Source organism: Hipposideros armiger, unplaced genomic scaffold (assembly GCF_001890085.2).
Source record: "Hipposideros armiger isolate ML-2016 unplaced genomic scaffold, ASM189008v1 scaffold_357, whole genome shotgun sequence".
In the NCBI taxonomy this organism is placed as follows: Eukaryota; Metazoa; Chordata; class Mammalia; order Chiroptera; family Hipposideridae; genus Hipposideros; species Hipposideros armiger.
The window spans coordinates 1,429,093-1,446,059 of record NW_017731707.1 but is presented as its reverse complement, the minus strand read 5'-3'; the positions used below and the strand labels follow the sequence as shown (position 1 = coordinate 1,446,059).

The 16,967-nt window shown below is 34.8% G+C and overlaps 2 protein-coding genes across 8 annotated transcripts in view; one reads left to right on the top strand and one right to left on the bottom strand.

Moving 5' to 3' along the window:
• The window catches only part of MTTP (microsomal triglyceride transfer protein), a 54,039-nt gene extending 45,150 nt beyond the window's left edge, over positions 1 to 8,889 (bottom strand). The window contains exons 1-2 of the mRNA XM_019661645.1: positions 8,809 to 8,889; positions 6,487 to 6,544 (exon numbers count right to left, since the gene is read on the bottom strand). Coding sequence (XP_019517190.1) covers positions 6,487 to 6,544; positions 8,809 to 8,889 — 139 coding nt within the window. The remainder of the gene's footprint in view (positions 1 to 6,486; positions 6,545 to 8,808) is intronic.
• The window catches only part of TRMT10A (tRNA methyltransferase 10A), a 22,287-nt gene continuing 11,569 nt past the window's right edge, over positions 6,250 to 16,967 (top strand). Inside the window, exons 1-6 of one of the 7 annotated variants that reach the window (XM_019661675.1) lie at positions 6,685 to 6,793; positions 7,175 to 7,253; positions 12,351 to 12,547; positions 13,434 to 13,596; positions 14,337 to 14,408; positions 15,451 to 15,525. In XM_019661675.1, coding sequence (XP_019517220.1) covers positions 12,363 to 12,547; positions 13,434 to 13,596; positions 14,337 to 14,408; positions 15,451 to 15,525 — 495 coding nt within the window. In that variant the 5' untranslated portion in view covers positions 6,685 to 6,793; positions 7,175 to 7,253; positions 12,351 to 12,362. Of the gene's footprint in view, positions 6,451 to 6,684; positions 7,038 to 7,174; positions 7,254 to 7,282; positions 7,832 to 12,350; positions 12,548 to 13,433; positions 13,597 to 14,336; positions 14,409 to 15,450; positions 15,526 to 16,967 lie in introns of those variants that run through there. The other 6 variants (XM_019661674.1, XM_019661673.1, XM_019661676.1 and 3 more) reach the window with 6 other exon arrangements.

Sequence of the window (16,967 nt, the reverse complement as noted above, 5' to 3'; positions counted from 1 at the left end):
ACACACACACACACATGTACATAAATATCATAGTAGACCTCTAGCTGTACCTATGACAAGGAACACTTGTCCAAGTCCCCAAAGTGGCTGGATGGAGTCTCTGATACTTTTTGAATCTCATTTCTAGGAAGAGATTCAGAGGGGGGATTTCAGCCCTTAGCATTTCTGCTACAGGAAATTACTTAGGAAATGTCTCTAGAATTAAAGCAAATACTCTAGTATGGCTAAGGCCATGCTAACTGAACCAACTCTTATCCTTGGAAACTCTCACGAAGGCCTGATATGTACCAAACCTACTAAAATGAGGTGGTTTGGGAGGCACGTGGGGTTGTTTTGGCCAAGGAGGGAATAAAGTGCTGGTGAAAAGCTATTTGAATTAACTTGAAAATACTTAAGGCCATTTTTAAGTATAAAATGTGTTCTTAAATCTACCCTCATCTTTCTCAAATTCTTTTCTAGAATCCTGACCTCAGGCTTAAATTTAGAAAACCCCGGTTAAAGATAGCCAACTTGATAGGGCCACAAAATGAAATACAAAACTTAAAAAAATCTCCAAAGTTTATATAAAGAGCTGAAAGATGAAAATTGTTTGTCTTTATCATCAAGATTAGAACTTCATTTGCTATCATAATTTATATCATATATAAATTATGGCTAAAGTACCTATACAAAAATAAAATGGTTGTAACTATCACCTTGAAGTTATGTTTTCCTGGGGTAAACAGAAAAGGCCATTCTTAAAAAAATACCTTTGTTGAAGAAATGTAAGTTTTTATGATTAGTAGGTATTATAAATACAAGGTATTGCGAAAGGCTTTATTGCTTTACATTTGAATAGATTTCTACGTTTCTACAATTTCTGCGTTACATACATAGGGATATAAAGCCATTATAGCTTCTTTATATAAGCCATTATATAAAGCCACTTAAACTTCACATATTTATTTAAATTAAGGAGTACAGGTAGTTTGAATCTTATGTGATTCGATGAGAACTGTCTTTTGTATTTCCGTTTGAGGCTCACAGTTACTTAGACATTTAATGTTTGTGGTTGGACTAAGTAGTGCATGATACGTGTCTCTTCGGGTAAAGTACCATTCTTTGTCAGGTGATTACCAGAGTCCAACCAATAAAGGGCCTATCACTATTGCCCAATAAAATAAATGCTGTTTCATTTAGTCATTTGATTTTCAATAGAGAGTGCCTATGAATCACTGTATTAGTCATTTCAACATAGATTGATCAAATAAGGCTGCTTCTGTTGATAATATATAACATCATCCTTTTATATTTTGCTTATAACTGTTTCTTTTTACAAAGATATTTGAAAGACTTAAGATTGTTTCACCAGAGATGAAATAAGAATGCCAAACTCTTTTCATATTCAGTGAATTTTGTGCACCAAAGAAGAGGCATTCTCTTCTGTTATTTTGTTGATCAAGCAGAACAAACATTATACAGTATACGTGGAAGATATCTCCCAAAACTCATCAGCTATTTTACATGGCATGTGAAGCAAGACAGAAACATAGCACAGCATAAAAATAACAAGAGCTGCCATCTATGGAATGATTACTATGTACAGTATACTATGCTATGCACTTTACATTTTTTATAGTATATCCTAACGACAATCATTTTACATAATAAAAAAATAAGGCTCAGGTTAATTTAGTAAAATGAGTTAAGGATTACAGAAAAACACATTGAAACTTAATCCAATATTCTCCTTTACTTAAAAAAATATTAGAGGTAGAATGTGGAAAAAATTGATTTCTCATGGATGACACAGAATTATTAGTTGGAACTGCCCTTTGATAAGTCCATCAGAATTTTGTATGGAGGCTAACAGAGCACTTGACTATTATGGTTAGATGTTGAGCTGAATTTACAGAGGGAAAAACTAATCTGTGCTAGCCAGGTCAAAATCAAATAATAGATTTTAAAACAATACTATAGCAATGTAATTCCACTAGTAGAACATGACACTAGAATATTTGCTAAACTAGTATTTTGAAGTGATAATTAAGAGACTATGAAATAAAGATTAATGACTAATTCCAAAGTACAGTTGTGTTTCTGTTAAGTATCAGAGGTTGTTAGGAATTAACTCATTTTTCTTGTTTAGAAGATAAATAAATTTTACCACTATAAAGGCTGAAAGAAAATGCATAAATGCATTACCCTACTAGATATAGATATAGTAAGTCAGGATGTATGGTAGCTATAGAGGAAATAAAAAGTCTTTGTAACATCAAAACACTTTATTCTTAGAATCGATGGAAAAAATTTTTTCTTAGAGGGGCACTTCAAGTTGTCCCTAAGCGGTCATAATAAAATCTAATAGTTTTCAATTCAATGAGGAAATTAGCATTTTCAAGGAACCATGAAAAATATGTTAGGTTAAGAATATTCTTATGATGCGCTGCAAGTTTTACACCATGGCAAAGATATAGAACACATATACTATTTTGAAAGTATTGTTTAAGAGTTCTGTCTGATAAAATAAATACCTACTAAATGCCTTTCCTTGACAAGAGTAAACTTGAGACTTAGGTTTGAAACATTTGGAATCTAAGACTCTCCAAAAAGAATAGTGATTCTTCCACCAACCAAAAAATCCTTATGAGTCAATAACAGTCACTTTAAAGGGAATCTATTTTAACTTTACATTATCTTTGGCCACGCAAAACTGAATTTCTAGCATTTAAAGGAGAGAATTGATGGCTCTCTTTCAGTAGATGAAAGAGGCGGCTCTTTCTTATTTTGTAAAGAAAACAAATTTAAATTTTGATCAGAATAATTTTATTTACAAAGGCAGTCCAGAGATTTCCCGTGTAGCCTGCACCATTCACCCTATTATTAATATTTTACATTAGTGTGGTAGATTTGTAAATATTAAGAAATCAATATCAATGTTATTAGTAACTAAAATCCATACTTTAGATTTCCTTAGTTCTTATCTAATTTTTTTTTTTCTGTTCCAACATCCCATCCAGGATATAATATATTTAGTTGTTATGTATCCTTAACCACCTCTCGGCTGTGACAGTTGTTTATAGCATGCTCCTCTATTGGAATTTGTGGGATGTTTTTCTCATGATTTGACTGAGTTTATAGGTTTGAGGGAGGAAGGCCACAGAGGTGTCATTTTCATCACATTGTATCAAAGGTATATACTATCAACATGATTTATTACTATTGATGTTGACCTTGATCATCTGGCTGTGCAGTGTTGTCAGGGTTCTCCACTGTAAAGTTACTTTTTTTTTACTTTCTTTTCCATACTTTACTCTTTGGAAGGAAGTAATTTATGTAGCCATGGGGTAGGGAGTTATATTCCTCCTCCTTGAGGGTGGAGTATCTATATAAATTATTTAGAATTCCTCTGTATGGGAGATTTGTCTCTTCTCCACTTATTTATCATTTATGTCAATACGGATATTTACTTTATATTTGGGGTTATAATCCACTACTACTTTGTTTCTACAATTGTTCCAGCTCTGGCCATTGGGGGTTCTTTCAGTTAGAGCCTGTGTTCCTTTGACATATCCTATCTCTGTGTGTGTGTGTGTGTGTGTGTGTGTGTGTGTGTGTGTGTGTGTGTATGCATGCTAAAGCATTTCCTTAATTTCTGGCATTACAGGAGGCTCCAGGTTTATCTTGCACATTTCCACCCTAATCAGTCATTTCTCCAAGGAGCTCTTGTTCCTTTTATTGGAGAATAGTATTAGAACCAAGATCTGGGCACAAAATGTGCTATTTCTACAATATCGAGTCTTCCAATCCATGAACACAAAATATCTCTACATTTACTTAGATCTTATTTCTTTCATCATAGTTTTGTAGTTTCCCTCATATAGACCCTCCATATGTTTTGTTAGATTTATACCTAAGTATTTTCTTTCTTTTTTTTGGTTCTTTTTTTTTTAATTTCACGTTCCAATTGTTCATTGATGGTAGATAGAAAATCAATTGACTTTTGTATGTTAATCTTGTATCATGTGACTTTGCTATAATCACTTATTAGTTCCATGAGGATTTTTTGTAGTTGATTTTTGGGGATATTTTTACATAGACAATTATGTCATCTAAGAACAGTTTTACTTCTTCCTTTTCTTTTCTGGTCTTATTGCACTAGTTTATTGCACATTCCTAGTTGGAACTTGTACCCTGATTAAATAGAAAATGTGCTCTCAGATTTGTGACACTTTGCTCCCAGATAACTTTTTCTCTTTTGTTACCTTCTAGTGCTCATAACTATTACAGGTTTGTAACCATGGACTAACACCTCTTTGTTTCAACCGTTTATGTTGGTTTACACTACCAAATATGTGATGATTTCTAAATCTGTTTCTACTTAGACGTCCTCAGACTCCCCAGAACCCACATATTAAAAACGAAATTATTTTTTTCAAAACCTATTTTTCTTCCACTATTCTTTAACCAACCCAGTTAACACAATTACATTCCTACAATTGTCCAAATTAGAGAAACCCTTGGGGTTACTCTCTCTTCCTTCTTTCTCAGGCTACCCATAGCTTTTCAGTCATGTGCCAAACTATGCCGTATCTTTGCTTTCACTGTTCCCAATATTTTAAATACCTTTCCCTTCTATCTGGAAAACTCCTACTTACTTTCCAAGATGGAGCAAACTTATTCAACTTCTGAAACTACATCTCTTGCCTACAGGAGCATTTAGTTGCTCCTTTCCAGGTACAAGTGTCTCAAGTACATTATATGTTATATGGTATTTATTTACTGCTGATTGTCCCACTAGACTAGGGGTTCTTTAAGGATGGCAATCATGCTTTAGTCTCTTCGTATCAAAGTACTAAGACAAAAAATATGGAACTCAATAAATGTGTCAAATAAACAAATGAATTGTACAAGTCAATGAAAATAAGATTATTTCATATCATAATTTTACCTTTCTGTACTTTTTATATGCTTCAATCTTTAGTAAACCCTCCCCTTTTTTTTCTTTTTTTTTTTTTGCTGGTACTTTATTTTAAATCTTGCACCATAACTATAAAGTTAAGTGGCTTTGTGAAATGAAAAGTTATTGACTCCACTATTAAAACACGAGGGTTTTTACAGATTAATTTTTAAAATATAGGGTGCCAGGTATTAACTCTGAAGAAATATAAAATTATTCCTAAAACAGATCGCCGAGGGGCAACTGAACAGCTGTTAAAAGATTTGGCACATCACTATGCCAACCTGAGTTTAATGACCTACATATGAAGGGCTACATATCCAATTACTAATCCTCTCTCAGCTACTCTTTGCCCTGATATGGATGCAGCTGAAAAAAGGTGCCCTACTAACAAATCGGAAATAGATCCAATGCTCAATTAAGAGATCTTTTAGATCTGAGATGAGAAAGAAACAGAGTGACTCACAACAGTGTTACAGCTGACATAGTTTTTCAAGAAATACTTGAGGGTTTAAAGCAAGAGTGACTTAATTTTTGTGACTAAATTGAGATAAATTTCAAATCTTTTAGAAAACAAATTCTGAATTTAATTTTTATTCATTGAAACCTTTAAAGATCTTCAAATATATTTTCAAATATCAAGAATAATTTACTTCAAAATTGTTTCCATACTGAGATAGCAGTCTATTAATTGATTCAAACTTTATATTTTCAAATTCTGCAGTAATCACCTATTAGAAGTAGGACCGAATAAAAAAGCTAAACAGATAACTACAATCTATGGGATTATGCTTCAGTTCTCCCTCAGTTGACTTGGTCTATATATACCAAAAAGATTACATAAGGTCAAGTATTATAAACAATGAAATTCACCTGATGTTTTGCAAAACAGCATTAGGAAAAATAATTCAAGGAATGAATGGAGAGAAAGATTTCCGGCTGTAAGCAAGAAAAAAGTCCTAAATATTCTAGATTAAAATTCATCTTATGGGCAATTTAACTCACTTTTTAAATTGGATTTTCCCTTTGAATTGTGTAAAACCATGTGATACAACCTCTTTCTGTATAAATTATATTTAGTTTAGGCATTCCTGCTTTCCTCTCATTTCCGACACAGAAGAATTACAAGCCCTTCGTCACTGTTTCGCATTTTTAATATTTAAGAGTAGGAATGTCTTACCCACCCCCAAGCCTCCCACAGGAATATATGAATGAATACCCGCGTAATATGAACGTCCGCAGATACACACGCGCCTTTAAGGGGAAAGCCAAGCATCACTGTAACTACCTCCCACTCCAAAAGCCCTACCTCCTGACTCCGCCCCACGGCGGGTCTGGTTTTGGCGCAGTTATATGACGTAAGGCGTAATCGCCATAGCCTCCTACGTGTAGCTACCGTCCCTGCCTCTGGGAGTTGAAGTTTCCGACGGAGGACTCGGGAGCGATATCTGGACCACTCCAGAAAGGCTTTCTGCGCGTGCGCTCAGATTCCTCGCCAACTCCTCCGCTCGGTAAGTCTCCTGGAACTGAGGCTGGTGCTTGCCTACCCTTTGGTATCCTCGGGGCGCAAAAGGGGCGCGTGCCAGTGCCTCCCTCGACTCGCAACTAGGGCTTCCGGGGAAGAGGGGAGCGGGGTTATGGTAGAGGCAGCTGTAACATCATATAAGTGCGCCCCCGCGGCCCGCCAAGAAGCTCTGTGATTGGCTGGCTGTAGCTTAATCCCGCCTCTGTTGTGCATCCTCTCGAGCGTGGCCTAATTTGGGAAGTGGAGCGAGGCTGTGCCCGCCCGCGCAGTGGGGAGACTGCTGTTCACGTTCGCCTAGGGCTCGGGATCCGACCCCTAGTATGTGACGAGTGAGTTGTCAAACAACGAAGGGAGAGGGAATCCGACTCTGAAGGGCCGGAAACGAGCTCTGCCACTTGGTAGCTAGAGACCTGGGCAAGTCGCTTTACCTCTTTCAACCTGCCTGGTCTGGCTTCGCCTACGAGGGGCCGACGTAGCTGAGCGCTCTGAAAAGTGGAGAGCCCCGGGGAAGGTTGCTGCAGGTGCAGTGAGGCCCCGTGGCGGCGAGCTGAGGACGGTTTTAAGAAGACCGAGGTGTTACTTTATTTCACTGAAATATTTTAAGCGTTAAAACTGGGGCATTCGTGTAGAGATAAAAAGATAGCAACAGATGATTTTCTTACTTTGTGTTAGTTTTTTAAAATCCTCGCTCTCTCCCTATCCCATCTCAGCCCTCTCTGCCCCAAGGGCCTGCAAGCGCTCTCGCTACCGCGGATTCTACCGGCCCGTTTTTAAAAAGGATTTAAAAAGGCATTTCCTTTTAAAAACTTCCTGCCAGGTCCTTTCATTCCAGTCTGTAGTTATTTCAGCATTCGTTTGGATCTTCCTGGAAGGGAATCTGTGTCATAACTTAAAAAGACTGTTTTAGCCCAATCAATAAAATCCGTAAAAGTGTTTTTTTGTTTATTTGTTTTACTTTGGCCATTTACAGATTTTTTATGTGTATTCTCCCTGCCGAAAGTTGTGCTAGGAAGTGGAAATACAAGGAATATTGAAGTACTTTTTAATGTATTCGTCCCACACCAAGTGGCCTTAGTCATCTTTATCCAGTTATTTGTTTATAAGCCCACGTGATACAACCTATTTCTAGGACTAAATGAACCATTTTTGAAATTCTGTGCTTAAATAACCTAAATTTCACATACACATTTCTACAGTTGCTACAAAATATTCTTAAGTATTTTTCAAACACGGTTGAATGAATGAAAATGTACTGTGAGCGTCACTGCACTCGAGGGAGGAACGCAAAACTCTGCCATGGAGCTTGTAAACTGTGGCCAAAAAAATAAATAAGTATACCTAGTAAAACACCGTATATTTGTTAACAGGTAATCCGAACAAGCTAGTGCATAGTGAACTGCTTATTAGTACGGGCAGTGGGAGTTGGTACATATACATATCTTTGTATGTAAAGTGTGCTGTAAGCAATAATTTATAGGGTCTCAAGCTAGCATCTTTTTTGTTGTATTCCATCCGTCCAGGTATCTAGCTTAATCAAAACTTTAAAAAAGTCACTTACTACAGTGCATTTTCTTAATTGGGAAGAGCTTTAAACATAATAAGGATAATGATGTTGACTAGTTTATGACCTTGCTATATATTTGATAGGCTGTTTAAAAACATTAGTATGCAGTGATAGACCAAGTTAAATTTAACTCAGAATTCTTCGATAGACAAGGCAAAAGCTCCCCCTGGTGTACATGAGCTGTAACATTGCTAGACATTACATTTTTAAATTTTCATCTAGAGCCAATCAACACTTGCAGTTTTTGAAACATAATAGAGAACTATCAGAAAATGATAGTTCCAATGATGAATGGAAATAGTCTCTCTTAAAATATTATTGTTTCATGAAGAGAGCAGTTTGTCTCCTGTGAATTTTAATTGTTCTTTTAAGTTTGCATATTTAGCTTAATGGGCAGGTTGAGCTTATGTTTTCACCACCCTGTATTGTTTTGGACACATGCATTGCTGGTTTTTATTTAATGCACTACTTATAGAAATGAAGTAAAATAAAAGTGATCCCAGGAATCACATTCATTGTAAAATGTTCCTCTAATCTTTTCAGGTTTATTGAGTTTCCCGTCTTCCATTTCTTAAATTGGATGCTTACTTTATTTTCCAGTTGTTGTTGTTTTTTAAACTAATGAATGCACTCAAGATTATACATTTATCTTCAATTACCTTTTTGCCTGTATTTCTCTCATTTTGTAATTCAAGTCTTTTAACTGCTCTGACATTTTTTCACTTTATTTCTCTGAATTCAGAGTCAGATTATCAGGATGTCTTTTAATCCATCTTTTACCTCTTGGACTCCAGGTAATCTGGAGTTTGTTTCATCTATTGAAATTTTCATATCTTCATTTCCAAATTGATTCTTTTTCATGGATTCTTGTTTTGCTTTTCTTATGCATGCTCTTGTGTCCCCATTTCCTATTTTGTTTTTATTGTTCTTACCCCTTGTGATCTCTGAAAGATCCCAACCAAACTTATTTTAAAGTCATTTTCACATCACCCTATTATTTTCAATTTGTGTAGAATGAATTAATCTCCTGATTGTTGATTTTTTTTATCATTTCTTTCTGTAATTTTGCTTTGCAGACTCATCTTGACTGGAATTACTACTTTCCCTCTCCAAACCATCTCTCTACTACTGTTTTGTGGTTCTTCCCACTCATGGCCCTGTTCAGTGCTTCAGTCCACAGTAGAGCTTACATAGATGATTTAGAATTCTAATCGTGTAGTGTTATAAATTCATGTCACCTCAATGGCTTGGCCCAGGTTGTAAGCTGAGAGGCTGTGTCTTGCTTGCTTCGTATTCCTCTGCAGTACTCAGCTTCATATAAGCCTTAGTCTAATTTTACCTGTTTTCAGGCTGATTTCATGGAAGGAGGAGCCCCACCCCCAATACTAAGGGTTCATCTTAAACTGCCTCGCATCTCTCTCCCATCTTCTGTCTTTATTATTTTTCTCCCTACTTTAAAGCTAGGGAAACTCCCAGCTGCCTTTGCACAGCGGACCAGTATCTATTCTAGTACTTGTTTTGGGTTTTGAGAGAGGCTATATACCTTTTTTGTTTCCCCTTTTTATATTTTATCACCTATTGTCATATATTTCAAGAGTGCGAGGCAGGGTGCTCAAAACATGAATGGTTGGCAACCATCTCTAGGAAGTCTGTCCCAGTTTTTTTATTTAGTGGTGTAGGAATAAAACTGGAGCTATTTTTTTCTCCTTGTCTTTCAGTGACATACTCAGAGCCATCCAACAGCAAGGTTGAAGCGGCATCACTTTTACATTCTTTGGAAACCTTCATTTTCTAAATAATATTTTGGATTTCTGGGGGATAATAGAGTTAGATCTAGGTTTAAATATTAGCTCCATCATGTCATTCATCTATTCATTCAACAAATATTTTGAGGACCTGTGCTGAATTTGTTCTAGATGCCTTGTTTCTTAGGAATTGTTTAGTAGCTTTGCAATTTGGGGCAAATTATTTAACCTCACTGTGCCGTCTTCCTTTGTAAAGTAGGCATGATACTTTCTACCACGTAGGGTTGTTTTAAGGAGTAAATTAGATGATTTTTTTATTAAGCATAGTAAAAATTAATAAATGTTTGCTACTACTATTTTCATTACTTTTAAAAATCCTTTGTAGTATCATATTCACTCATTTATTCACCAGTATATAATAAGCATCTTTTAAGTGCCAGGCACTATGTTAGTACTGGCAATATAATATACTAGTTGGGCAAAAGCAGACATCATCCTTGCCCATATGGAGTTTTCAGTGGAGAATCAAATTTGAGTTGTCATATCTAGGAGGTGTTTCCCCAAACTAAGGATACAATTTGGTTAGTGATATAAGGAAAACTTGTGAACTCTTACTTCGTTTACCAGATGATTCTTACTCCTTCTTAGTAATTTTGTGACCTAGTAAAATGCCAAGGCTTTTGCTATAGCACACAAAGCACACAACCTTAAAATTTCTTGTCTTTCGGTCAAAATTTGGTAAACTTTCTAAGTTTGCTTAGTTATCCCCATATGTCTTGTTACAACATTGCACTTTTAAAGAAAGCAAGAACAATATAATAAAGTTACTGCTTAAATTATGTTTTGCAAAGGTTTTGTCTGTCTACTATCTGAATTGTGGAGATTTTTCTTTTTTCTTTTAGATATTGGCGTCTCTGCACAGACTTGTTTGATGTTTCTTTAAGAAGGAGGAATCATAGAGTTTTCCTTAAGGACAGTAGAACATTTGCAAGCTTTGTGCTTAGTCTTTAGTAGGAATAAATAATAAATACAGTTTTAAGCTTTGGGTTAATAATCTATCAAAGAGAAAAAAATCTCAGTATTGCTACCCTTTTCACTAATCTGAAGGCAAGTTCAGTTCTAGGCAATAGATACATAGATGAGGGTGGTTAAATCCAAATAAAGATGTTTGAGATGGCCCTAAACATTCCACAACTGATTACAGAATCAACTTACGCATTTTGTTTTTTAACTATGACTAGAGTGGAATATTTACAATTGTATATTTATTGGGGAGGGACAACCAAATTTGTATTCTGCGCTGTTCAAAATATATAAATCTATAGCATATCTTTTGTCAAAAACCAATTGTGAGTTTCCACCCAGATAATGAAAGTAACATTTCCCTCATACTATAGCATTAAAGACAACTAAAAACAAATACTTTCACCTCTTTTAAAAAGTAATATTTTTATAAAACAATATGTTTACATTATAAAATTTAGAAAATGCAGAAAATCATGGGTAAGAATTAAACATGTTTGTATATATGCTTTTTAAAACAGGATTGGACATAATGTATATATTGTTTTTTGTTTTGATTTTCTGATTTAACAACAGTTTGCCTTTATCACTAAATAATTTGGGGGAGCTTATTTTTACTGGATGCTGAGTATTCTCAGCCCATGTTATAGAGGAACTGTAATTTATTTAGTCCCTTTTGCTAACATTCAAGTACTTAACTAATTTTTCATTGTTATAAATAACTGCAGTATACAGTAATACCCCCAATCCACAGTTTTGATTTCCATGGTTTTGGTTACCCTACAGCCAACCACAGTCTGAAAATATTAAATGGAAAATTCCAGAATGAAGCAATTCATAAGGTTTAAACCGCACCATTCTTAATAGCATGATGAATTCTAGTGCCACCCACTCCATCTCACCCAGGATGTGAATCATCCCTTTGTCCAGCATCTCCATGCTGTATATGCTACCTGCCCATTAGTCTACTTATCAGAGAGAGAGAGAGAGAGACTAAATTCACGTAACTTTTATTACAGTATATTATAATTTTTCTATTTTATTATTAGTTATTGTTACTAATCTCTTACTGTGCCTAACTTACAAATTAAACTTTATTGTAGGTACGTATATATAGGAAGAAACACAAAATATATACAATTGGGTACTATCCACCTTTTCAGGCATGCATTGGGGATCTTGGATGTATCACCACAGATAAGGGCAGACTACTGCATACCCTTTTGCATTAATTTCGTGTATATTTCTGATTCATTTACAGGAATTCTAAGAAAATAAATTATTGGGTCAAAGGGTATCAACATTTTAAAGCTCTTGAAACATACAGATTGTGTAGTCTTCTGGAAACATTGTGCCATGACCACCAACAGTATATGAAAGTGCCCATTTCGTCACATGATCTTTACCAATAAATGACATTTAATTTTCTAAACTTGCATTATTGTGCATTATTGATAAGGTTTAATTTTAATCACATCTATTGGTTTTTTTTTTACTTTTATCTGTGTTTATGAATCATCTGTTCATGTGAAAAGTTGCTTTTGAATTTTTCAGAGGCATCATATAATGTCATCTGAAATGTTGCCAGCATTTGTTGAGACTTATAGTGTTGAAAGAAAACAAGACTTAAGTGAAGATCGGGAGGAGAGCCAGAAACCAAGATTAGGTAACAACATTGAACCAATATCTAAACGACAAATGAAGAAGCTAATAAAACAAAAACAATGGGAAGAACAACGAGAACTCCGCAAGTATGTTTCAAAATGAGTGTACTCTACCCCTGTGCAGAAATATGGAATGTTGGACCTTTCCTAGTCCTTTGATACATTAAAAGTGATTGTGTTAATTAGAATTGGTGCTATGTATTGTTAGCCAACACTGTCAGTTGGCTGTTAAAACTGTATGCTTTTATTTGTTTTTTAGCAGTGTTGGTAAATTTACACCGTCCACTTTTTCTCACCCAGAACCTATGATGAGTAGCAGCACAATTTTTGAAACAACTGACTTAGGAAAGGGATATAATTAGCATCTATGTCCTAGATATGGAACAAAAATAACCACCTCAGAAAGATCAAATTTGGGCCTAACATTGATTTTGCTAGAACTGTTGCAGGTTTTGTTGAGAACAGTTAGGCTGAAGCTGTTACTGCATGATGCCAGAATTTACTGGGAGAAAATAAACTATAGTTGATGCAAATTAGAGAAAAAAATATATGAGATTTTAATTTTTTCACTAGCAGTTTTACTTTGCTTTTTTCCTATCCCATATAAATATTGCTTGAATATCATGTAAGGGAAGAATGATAAAAGTAAAATTCATCGTAACTCTCAGACTATGTATTTATAAAGTTTTCTTAGCTTAGTATGATACCAATAATAAATGAATTTATCAGTAGTAGTGTTAGGATTTGTGTATAAAGCACTATATTATTTTTACAAACTTATTTCCTTCCTATCCAAAGTGTTTAGGTAGACTTTATAAAGTTGCTGGCATTTGACCAATTTTGGTCCACAGAAATGGCAGTTTGATATGGTTCAGTCTGCTAATTTAAAAAAGTGATTCTTTGTCTATTTAAAAGAGCCTTGTAAGTATGTGAATATACAAATAACAACCGTTATTTGAATTCCTAATTTTAGACAAAAACGGAAGGAAAAACGCAAGAGAAAGCAATTAGAGCGACAATGTCAACTGGAATCAAACTCAGATGGAAATGACAGAAAACGTATTCGAAGAGATGTTGTTCACAGCACACTTCGCCTTATCATTGACTGTAGTTTTGACAGCTTGATGATATTAAAGGTATCATGAATCATTGTCAGGAAAATCCTGTAGGTAAACTAAGCTGAATAATCTTATTTTAATATGTAATATCACTTTGATATAAATTTATGTACTAAAATGCATCTTAAATCAAGTTTTTCAAAATCTGTGCCCCCTAAATTAAACTAGCTAATAAATTGCTTTTATGTATATGCATATGCGTATGTATATATATCAACATAGGGAGAAAAACAAACACCATAATTAGATTATAAAACTCAATAATTGCATATTAATTGTAAAGGTCTATGAGTGTTTTTGTTATTTGTCCTAATCAAAAATAATAAAAAATATGATTGGCTTAATAGAGTTATTTCTTATTTAAATAATTTGAGAAACCTGGTTGTTTGAACAATGCTAGTCAAGAGAACATGCTTTAATTACTCTCCAAACCATTGGTAAGTTATGAAAATAGTAATAGCATGGCACTAAGAGTTTTTTTCTTTTGCTGACTCTTAAGAAGAGCAAATGTTTTCACCTGACATTTTAAGTGAATACAAAATATGAAATAATGGGTCACTTACAGAGTATTGATTTTACTTAGGGTAATTATTAGTATGTAAGGAAATTGAATAGAAATTATCAGAAAGGACTTGTGTCTCAAAAGAAAAATATGTACTTGTCTAGTCATCCCTTCTGCTTATTCCATTCCACTAAGATTGTGGAACAGCCATAGATGATTTTTAAAATGTGGCTTTAAAAATTGCACTCTTTTATAGGACATTAAGAAACTTCATAAGCAGATTCAACGATGTTATGCAGAAAATCGACGGGCACTGCATCCTGTGCAGGTATGTGTGAGGAATTTAAAACAGATTCCAGTTTCCTTTTATATCTTCCTCGGGAAAAGGCATAGATAGTCCCGGCTGCCTTTATAAGAATCTTACAGATACTCTTCCTTAGAGAACGAAATTTGAAATATTTTATTTTCTACAAAAATAAAGTAAAATATTTTAAACATTTTTTTCACACTTGCCATTCTCAGCCACAGCCCAGTCATCGTAATTCTCTTACACATTTTCTCATTGCTGTGTAGATGCTCATCTTCGTTAAAGGATAGACACATGCTTTCATGCCAGTTTCTCAGCTCTCGTTTCTTCCCTTCTGGGGAATGGGGTAACTGCCCCAGCCTGCTGTGTGCTATGGTGCTATGGTTGGTAGGTTTCTTTCTACTGAAAGGATTTGGAGTCACTGATAGTTATGAAAGGTACTTCCTTAGTTCGAGTCAGGGAGTGCTTTGTGAGACTAGTTGCCTGCTGTTGAAAGTAGGGTCTTTTCCTTATTGAATTTGTTTGAATTCTAGGTGACCTAAAATTAACACTATCTGACTGATGTTGAGAAACAGGAACTCTTATTATGTTTTTGGTTAGGTATTTTCATCAAGTGATCATAATTTTATATTTTTACATTTTATATTCTTCTCACCCTTGATTAGACATGAAATAGGTGTCAGGGTTTAGAATCAAAGGAAAATTATCAAGACTTCTGACTGGTAAAAAGTAACAGTGATGGCAAAAGAAAGAGAATGAAACTTGACATGGAAGCAGGGAATCTGTAGAACAGTAATTATTAATTAAGAAGCAGAGTATAGCACTTGAAAATGGGATGAAAATGTAGATGGAATAAGGAAGTTAGTGAGTTATGAAATACACAAAATATGTCATTTCTACCACAAATTCTTGTATATTTAAAGCATTTCACAAATTTATTTTTTCTAGAATGAAAATTTTGTGTGTGTTTCATTGATGATCAGATGAGTATATGAGGAAAATAAAATATTATACATAATAGTCTTTTGCTCTCCCTTTCTATGCCTCCCGATCTCTTTATCAGTTTTACTTGACAAGCCATGGAGGCCAGTTGAAAAAGAACATGGATGAAAATGACAAAGGATGGGTCAACTGGAAGGTAAACTCTCTGAAATTCCAAGTATGTTTATGCTTAAAGGTCTACATGTTTAACCTAAATTCTACATCATGTTACTACATACATGAGTCAGCGATCTCCAAACCCTGTGTATCACTGTACCTAAGTTGAAGGTGACAAATGGGAGAAGCTAAAGAGACTGAGATGTCTGTTAGTTTGTCCTTGTCCTCTTTAAATCTCCCTTGCTATTTTACCACCAATTTTAAAACATATTTTTTAAAAAAGGAAAAATTTCAAGTGTCTTTATATGGTCTCTACACAGCAAACTGGCCATACATTCTTTATTAGAGTGGAGTCACTCTAAAATTTGGAAATGTACTTGCATTCTGTTTCTTCTAAATCTGTGCCCTCCTGTATGGTGTCCACTTTCCACATATGGCTGTTGAACTCTTGAAATGTGAGTGGTCTGAACTGAGATGTGCTATAAGTGTGAAATTATACATTGGATTTTAAAGACTTAGTACCAAAAAAAAAAAAAAGAGGATGTAAAATACCTCCTTGAAATTTAAAAAAATATTTGTTATATTTTGAAATGATAACATTTTGGGTCTATTGTATGTAATGTAATGTATTATTAAAATTTCACTTATTGTCACTTTTTTAATGTGGCTACTAGAAGACTTAAAATTACATATGTGGCTCACTTTTTTTTTTTCTTAGTAGGACTAAACCATTCTCAGTCATTTACCAAGATGACTAATATTGTGTTGTCGGAAAAGTCATATGCATGTTTGTGACAGATGGCACTAGTTCATTTTTGGAAGTACTAGAGTCATTCGCATCTATGTTATTGCTATGTCATTTGACAGCTGACAATTCTAGCTCATTCTTAAAAAAAATTGAGCTATTTGGTTGAGTTTTGGAGATTTTATAACAAGTTGAAGATGGAAGACCGACCTGTACATTTTTTCCATATTTTACTGTTTTACTTCCATAAAGGGAAGAACGCACGTCAAGCTTGTGAAAAGAAGCATAAAGTTTACGGTGACAATACTCTATAAGAATGTCAGTGCCAACGATGGTTCACGAAATTCCATGCTGGTGATTTTTATCTCAACAACACTCCTCAGTCAGGGAGGCCCACCAAGGTTGATGATGACAAAATAAAGGCATTGATCGGGTCAAACCCATGTTATACAACACGAGAGATAGCGGAAACATTGAACATCCATCATTCAAGCGTTCAAAACCACCTGAAGCAGCTGGGATATGTAAGCAAGCTCGATATTTGGGTTCCACATGAACTCAAAGAAGTTCATTTGATGGCGTGTATAAACATCTGCAATATGCTCATTAAACATGAGGAAAACGATCCTTTTTTGAAGCAACTGATAACTGGTGATGAGAAGTGGATTGTTTACAACAATGTGGTGCGCAAACGGTCGTAGTCCCGATGTGATGATTCATCTCAAACGATATTGAAA